The sequence below is a fragment of the Hibiscus syriacus genome, unplaced genomic scaffold (assembly GCF_006381635.1).
Source record: "Hibiscus syriacus cultivar Baekdansim isolate YM2019G1 unplaced genomic scaffold, ASM638163v2 tig00006230_pilon, whole genome shotgun sequence".
Classification (NCBI taxonomy): domain Eukaryota; kingdom Viridiplantae; phylum Streptophyta; class Magnoliopsida; order Malvales; family Malvaceae; genus Hibiscus; species Hibiscus syriacus.
The window spans coordinates 241,422-249,788 of record NW_024062089.1 but is presented as its reverse complement, the minus strand read 5'-3'; the positions used below and the strand labels follow the sequence as shown (position 1 = coordinate 249,788).

The 8,367-nt window shown below is 32.4% G+C and overlaps 1 protein-coding gene and 1 pseudogene across 1 annotated transcript; one reads left to right on the top strand and one right to left on the bottom strand.

Annotated features, from left to right (window-relative positions):
• The first annotated feature begins 7 nt into the window (after positions 1 to 7).
• LOC120200595 lies at positions 8 to 3,046 on the top strand (annotated as a pseudogene).
• A 936-nt stretch (positions 3,047 to 3,982) lies between these two features.
• On the bottom strand, positions 3,983 to 6,062 carry LOC120200621 (CTD nuclear envelope phosphatase 1 homolog). The gene is given in 7 exon segments (XM_039201420.1): positions 3,983 to 4,221; positions 4,331 to 4,484; positions 4,793 to 4,874; positions 4,958 to 5,047; positions 5,050 to 5,074; positions 5,163 to 5,291; positions 5,698 to 6,062. Coding segments are annotated over 7 exon segments (912 nt in total). The 5' UTR covers positions 5,995 to 6,062; the 3' UTR covers positions 3,983 to 4,086.
• Positions 6,063 to 8,367: the final 2,305 nt, after the last annotated feature.

Here is an 8,367-nt window from a genome sequence, read left to right as displayed (position 1 = left end):
CGTCTTCTTCGGCGACTCCGTCACCGACACTACCGAGCGGTCGGCGGAGTTTCAAGCCGATTGCGTAGCCAAAGGGTTGAAGAAGCTGGGCGTGGAAAAATGTATCTTGGTTGGTTTAAGTTATGGAGGAATGGTTGGTTTTAAGATGGCTGAGGCTTATCCTGGATTGGTTGAGTCATGGTGGTGAGTTGCTCGGTTATTGCCTTGACTGAGTCAATCAGCAAAGCCCGACTCAGTCATATAGGGTTCAAAAGCTGGGGCGATTACTTGCTTCCGACTCGGTCAAGGTGTGTTGAAACCCTCCTTCGAGTTGCCTCAGTGAGTTTGCCAAAGTTGCCGAATGGTTCTACAAAGAAATTTTGGAGGTAATTAATTTTTAATTAATTTAAGGAAAATTAATTAATAGTTATTTTCTTTTAAAAAAATTTTCAAAAATTATGCAGGGATATCTATTTACAGAGAGGAGAAATTGGAACTTCTAGTGGCTTTGATCATCAATGACAAGGATTACCCCCTAGTTACCACCAGGTTATAATTTTTTCAACAATATTGTATATTAAAATAAATAATTTATTATTTAATAAAAATTATATTAAATAATTTAGGATAAAGAACATAAATATTATCTCGATTATTAAAAGTTATAAAATGGTCCCCTGACTATAAGACATTATTTTTATGAGTCTCTCGACTATTAAAGGTTATAAAACGATCACTCAACTATTCATATGTTCTACACTCGTCCTTTTTCGTTAAAAAATTAATAGTCATATGAGCTGGACATTAATACGCTAACTGAGATATGATACTCTTTTGAGATTCTAGAATCAAATTTTATCATATCCTAGTTAAGAGGTTAACATCCAACTTAGACTACAATATTTTTTTTTTTAAAAAAAAGATGATTTTGAAACATATAAATAGTCGAGTCACTATTTTTTGAACTTTTAATGTTTTGGGAACTTAACAAATCAATGTCTTATGGTTGAGAGCCTATTTTGAAACTTTTAATAGTCGAGGGACTCAACAAATCATCGTCTTGCAGTCAATGGACCATTTGTATACTTTACCCAATAATTTAATTGTTTTTTAACAATATAATTTTATTGTTTAAAAGTCACCTATATTGATGATTTATAATGAGTTTGTCATTATGATTTAATTAGAATTTTTTATAAATCATTTTATATATAATTTTACTTTTTATAATTGGCGAATGAAAAATAATTCAAATCTTATATAAATGAATGTTGCTGTCACTTAATTACTATAACAGTCGGACTATCGGCATATTTTGACATATTTGTATATTTTTATTATACTTTATATAATTAATTTTAATATATATATAAGGCAAAAACATCAAATGTTGTTTTACTTTTTAAAAAAATCAATACGTTCATCATATTTTTTTTTTCTTAATATGATTTTTTAACTCAAAAAATAAACCTAATGTAACCCTTTAACAAACGATTTTCGTCGTTGATCGTTATGGTGCTGACGTAATAGTTCAGGGTGTTGATATGACAACCAATGGAGCTGACTTGATAGTCACGGTGATTGATAACGTGACAATTAACATGATAGATGGACTAAATTAGTAACTCAATCATGACACATGAGAGGTCATATCAAGACCGTAACGACCAACGACGACGGAAAATAATTTATCATAAACTTATAGCAATTTATTACTGCAGAAGATACATCTTTTGTGGGGAAAGAATGATCAGATATTTGACTCGCATATTGCTCGCTCCGTTAAACAGTAAGTATACAATTATTTTTACATTTTTTCTTCTTCTGGGAACCAAAATATTTATTATCGTATCAATTCATTAAAAATAAACTATTATTCATTAAATATATAATTTTTAGAGTTAATTGTGTCATATATCCCTAAACTATAACTCTCATTTCAAACTAGTCCTGAAATTTTTTATATTCCAAGCACATCCTCAACTACGATTCTCATTCTAAACTAGTCCTTAACTTTTAAACATTCTAATTCCACCCTGAAATTATGACCCTCTTTCTAGATTGGTCCCAACTTTTGAATATTCCAAATTTATCCCCAAATTCATCCAAATATAATTAGTTTAAACCATAATTTAACCTAAATTTTGTTTTTTCAAACATATAATAATATAACTTGGCCTAACGATTTTTTTAATAAGGGACGTGATTAGTATATACAAATAGTTTGGGATGAAATTATAATATTCAAAAAGTTTGGAGACAATTTAGAATAAAGGTCATAGTTGGGGATGAATTGAAATGTTTAAACATTGAAGATAATTAAAAATGGTAGTCGTAGTTTAAGAATGAAATTAGAATATTTAAAAGTTTAGAGACTTAATGCAACAAAACATCTCTAACGTTTAATAATAGTGTTAATTTGATCTCTATTCCGTTTTAGAGACGATCGTAGTTTAAGGATGTGCTACTGGTTTTGTTATGTAATGAAGTAATTGGAGAGTGCAACATTCACCTTATAAGTGGTTATAAATAATTATTATAAATATTTAATAATATTTTACTTTTAACTTTTTAGAAAAACATGATGTGGTACTGCGCGTTGTCATTCACTATGATTTGGACACATAACGTAAGCTCTCTACGCATGTTCTTCCTATGTTAATTCTAGACGTTGATTGTTAGTTGATTAAGGGTTTTCAACTAATGAAAGGATATTTTGACCCAAAATAAAACGTGGGGGGTAATATATTAAAATGAGGATCATAGTTTAAGGACATATAATGTAATTAATTCTAATTTTTAATAAAAAAAAAAATTTCAACATAAGAGTATGATAAAATAAATTATGGATTATAGATATTATAATTCGAATTTAATATATATTTCCTATTTCAACATAAAAGTATGATTATTTGTGACAGGCAAATTGGAGAGAGAGCAAGTCTAGAATACATAGAAAAAGCAGGTCATCTGGTTCTGCAGGAACGCCCATTCACCTACAACAGCCGCCTCAAGAAAATTCTGGTTTCTTTATCATCTTGTTCACAATGATTTTAAAAGGGTTCAACACTCGGAACGAATCAGATTTGAACGAATAAATTTATATTTAGTTATGTTATTAAAAGATTTAAACCTTTGTGTATGTTTGTTCGTTAAATATTCGCGAACATGATATGTTTTCAAACACTAAATATCATTTAGCGATTATATTCATGAATATTGAACATGTTTGCTATAATTAGAAAAACCATGAATAATAAAACAAACAAAGTCAATAAATATATTTTTAGGTAAATTACACATTTAATACTTAAATTATCAGTTTTAGTCGCTTCAGTACCTAAACTTTTAATTCTTTTAAAACTATACCTAACGTTTAGTTTTTATTTCATTTAGTACATCGCTATTAAAAACTTAATGCGTTAGTACCTAAACTATTAATTTTGGTCCGTTTTAGTACCTAGACTTTTAAAAAAAAATTCAAAACTTGACATTAAGTTTTGAACGGGGTACTAAAATAAAACAAAAGCTAAACTTTAGGTATGATTTTGAATTTTTTTGAAGTTTAGGTACTAAAACAGATCAAAACTGATAGTTTAGATACTAAGAGCATAATTTACTCTGTTTGTTTCGAGATTATTGCTTTTAATGTATCAAATGATATTAATTATGAGTAATATATTTCTCTGGACACTCTTTTCTATAAATATATAATAAACACAAATATTTCAATTATATTTTTCTAGGAAAAAAAAAATAAATAAATAATGAATTAATAGATGACTCATAAACGAACTTATAAATGACCTTATATGTGTAAGCTAGAAATAATCATTGGTTGAGAAGAAAAATTTACAAAATTCCGAAAGCTATATAAACATCCAACAGGACTATGAATCGAGAATTTGTGTGGATCTGAATACATAAATGCCTTACCTAATACAATACGAGATAGCATCCAATTAATCCGTTTGCAGGACTCGGGCTTTCATCAGCATGTCCGGAAAGCGGATGCTATCTATAGAATTTATGATGCCTTGGACGAAGATCGGTAACAGAAAGGAAGTACGCGGAAGAACCGACAGCCTTGCGTATGTGATCCTCCTCCTACGCTGACCAACCAGAAGCAGGGATACCCTGCTTTTCAAACCATTCGGGCATGCGGAACCTGTCGTAAAGAAACGGTCTCACGTCTTTCTGCAGAGAAAGGTTCTTGAGAAGCGGAAGGAGGACATCCAGAAGCTTTTCAACATAAAAAAAACAAGACGTAAACATCGGAATGAACAGACACACTATAACAAATCTATATTCAACGAGGATAACAAGTTTAAGATGATGCGAATCCCGCTACCTGTGTATCATTCGGCTGCCCTGCAGAAAATGGAATGCATGGAATCCCATTTAAGGGTTGCAACAAGAAACTGAAAGGATTGTTGTCTACAATAACAGTTCGGCATAAGTCCTTCGATAGGCACGAGAGGTCTTTCACATGCTCCCGATACTCACTGTTGTGTTAGAATGTAAACAGCAAATAAATCCAAGAAGTTGATTTCTTACACATACAACACAGAGGAGGCACAAGTTTGCCCTAAAACATCTAAAGCCTCTCACAAACCGAGTTGCGAGTTTTCGGGAGCTAAAACTAATCCTAGTGCGTTCCATACATACAAATGTTACCTTAAGCAGGCAATGAGATACAAAGAACAAGTATAATTTCCTAGCGAAGTACGAAAGGATTTCATCATTTTCCAAACAAATCCGAGAGTATGCAAGCCGGAATATTATAGAAGCATAGAGAGGAAGCAGCACTTACGTGCAAATTGTAGAGGGCCTGTAAAGTCGAAGACTAAATCGATTTTCTTTATCAATTCTGTCAACAAGCGGTCTAGCATAGCCTGTGGGCAGCCATTAATAAATTCATGAAAAAATGAATGAAGTGATTTGATAAAAACAAAACAATGTCTAAAAGTTGAGCAACCTTCAAGGCCAGCAGTAAACAGCACAAGTTCAGCAAATTCACTTAATTGATTCAAGAATTCCTGCAACCCCGGACGCTCGAACACGGTAAACTGATCTTAGGTTTCCCTTCGAATTCCTTCAAAGATCAAAGCACCCAAATGACAAAGCTCTTACATAAACATCACATCATTTAAAATAGAGAATTGGATTGTTCATGTGCAAACCTTGTCTGAAGATACACATTCCAGTTCAAACCACTTCAATCCAGCATCCGTTGCTTGACTACGGAGGGCAGGTGGAAGACTAGACGTCTCGTACGCGCACACGAGAGTTTCGTCCAAGTCGAGAACTACCTGCAAAAGCAATGATCAAACCTAGAACATCAACGGTACACACTATCTTTTGTTTTACAGTTTCACAAGGTTGGAACATCTTACCTTGAAAGTAACCAAACTTAGCATCTTTATTGCTTCTTAATAGAACTTTCGACATCCAAAAATTTTAGGCACAATAGAAAGTTTAATTAATTGTAAACCTACATCTGATAGGATTCCTTTTGTTACTGACTTTACATGTTGAATCCCCAATAGTGATTGATTACGAATCAAAACCTTGAATTTAAATAACTGATTTGTTCCTTTTAGCTCATGATTTTTAATTTGAAATTTTTAAAAAACCGATGAGATTGCATTTCGATTGCTTAATTTAAAGAACATAGAATCTACTACGAGTAAAAAATGAGGACAAAAAAATTCCTACCACGAGTTTTTCGATGCGGACATCGCCGGCAGGAGCAGGAGAGCCCAAAACGGCAGCGATTTCGACCGTAGCGGGGGACTCGATCTCGGTCGAGTCAACGACCGGCAAGCGCTTAAAACGGTGCGTAGAAGTCGGAGTCTCCGTTGTCGCCGACGAAGAAGAGAGCAGAGGATATTGACCGACGGCTCTGATGATCTGAGCAAAGATCTGAACGAAAAAAGCGAGCCAATTCAAAAGCGCTCTCCATACTTGCATCGACCGAGGCGTATACACATCAGCCCGAGTCAACTCAGCCATTTCGGAGAAGAAAAGCACGAACGATTCTACGCGGCGAGGAAAGGGAGGGAGGCCTATCGTGCGCAGGGAGTGCTAAAGTGCGCTCAGTTAACCGGGACCGGTTCGTTAAATACGGTTAGCACATTAAAAAAATATGGAGTTTTTATCAGAGAGTTGTGGTAATGGTGGTGATTCGAGAAAGTCTAGAGAAAGTGACGCTGTTTCCCACGCGCTGAGATAGGCGAGTGATGGGCTCTTTCATTTCTCTTTTTATAGTAGTGTATATTTTGGGACAAATAATTTTGAGGACTAATTATTAATTTCATCTCTCTATTTTATAATAATTGAAAGATTACTCTCTATTATTTTAGTTTACCAAAATGATCACCGTGTTCTTTAAGAAAGGGTAAATTACACTATTTCTTACTAAATTATACTCTCTCCTATTTTACTCATTGTACTTTCAATTTTTCTAATTTACTCATTGAAATTTCGAATTGTTCTTGTTTTGATTCCTCTGAATTGTTTTATTATAATTTTCGTATGATGTGGTATTATTATTATTATTTAATATAAACTAATTTAAAATATAAAGTTTAAAATAAAAAAAGGTTGTCTGACACCACCGCTGGCCGCATCGATCGCCGTAGATGGTGGTCGTTCGATCTCAAATTTCATGAGTAGCTTCGTCTCGACATTGTGAGTCCAAATCCGACCTCCATTTTGTTAGAACTTTCTTCGAACTCCATGAATTAGATAGTGGTTGTTCGGTCCCAAATTTTCAGGTCAGATTCGGACATTATTCGGTGAAACAACTACCAGGTTCTAACTCAGGGGTTGAGACGAACCGACCCATAAAATTTAGAACCGAACGACCACCATCTACGGTGGTCGACGGTGGCCGACAATGGCGTCCTAACATCTTCTGTTTTTATTATTTTATATTTTTAATTATTTTATATTAAATGATAATAAAAATATTAAGTCATACGAAAATAAATAATAAAATAATTCGAAGAGATCAAAACAATAATAATTTAAAAGCTCAATGAGTAAATTAGAAAAATAAAAATATAATGAATATAATAAGAAAGAGAATATAGTTCAGTAAAGAATGATGTAGTTTACCTTAAAAAATAGAAGTTCGTCAAGTTTATTCGTACAATAGATTAACTTGAATTATTGATTTTTGTTAAATTCAATGTATAAAATGATTGTGATGGCAAATTTTTTGTTAACTCGATCCAACCTAAAAATATGCACTCTTCACTCGAACCCGATCTGATCCGACCCGAAAAGTTTATATCCGATCCAAATATATCTTACTTCTCCTTGACTGCTGATTTTTAGTGTATAAATATGACCTGACCCAGTATAAATTAAGGATTTAATTAAAAATATTTTTTTAAGAAAAAAATTATTATCCTCAGATCATATCAGAAGTTTTTCACCCGACTTCATCCCTTAAAAAATCCGATTCTACCCGATCCGTACCCAAAATTCTTTTTAAAAAAACTGATCCAATCGAATCGGAAGCCGTCGGATGAGGGTGAAATTGTTATCCCTAAATATAGATATCTATTATTTATATCTATATTACTTATGCATATGCGAATTTTGAATTCGTAAATCTGAATATATATTTTGATTATAAAACAAAGAATACATTTACTTTTAAGGTGATTTGAACTTTGGAGATATAGGTTTGTAGAGTGAATTCAGATATTCATCAAAAGATTTAAAATTTAACTTTTTAAATTCAAATATTCGACAAAATGCAATACTCAATTGTTACTAATTCATACGTATAATTGTATTCCTAATTAGGGTAAAGGAGACAAATGGTCCCCTGATTATAGAACGCTACTCTGTCGATTCATTCGACTATTAAATGTTACAAAATAGTCTCGTGATTATAGGACGATACTTTGTCGAGTCTTTGGATTATTAAAAGTTACAAAATAGTTGTTCGACTATTCATATGTTTCAAACTCATCATTTTATATTAAAAAATTGACAGCCGTCTAAGCTAGACATTAACTTACTAATTGGATTATGATAAAATCATATTTTAATGATGTGTATTGACATTGTCGTTGCTTTCGAACACTGACTAGACTGCATAATGTTTTAAAAACTAACTCGATGACACAATGCAAACCAAGAGTCGTTCCACAAAATTTAGCTGAAACGGCTCTTGGATTATATTCTATTATATTCCAATAAACATTTTAATATTCAACTCAAACGACCGTCAATTTTCTTAACAAAAAAGGACGAGCTTGGAACATATTAGTCAGATAATCATTATGTAACTTTTAATAGTCGAAAAACTTAATAAAACATATCCTATAATTAAGGGGTTATTTTATAAATTTTGGTAGTCAGGGACTC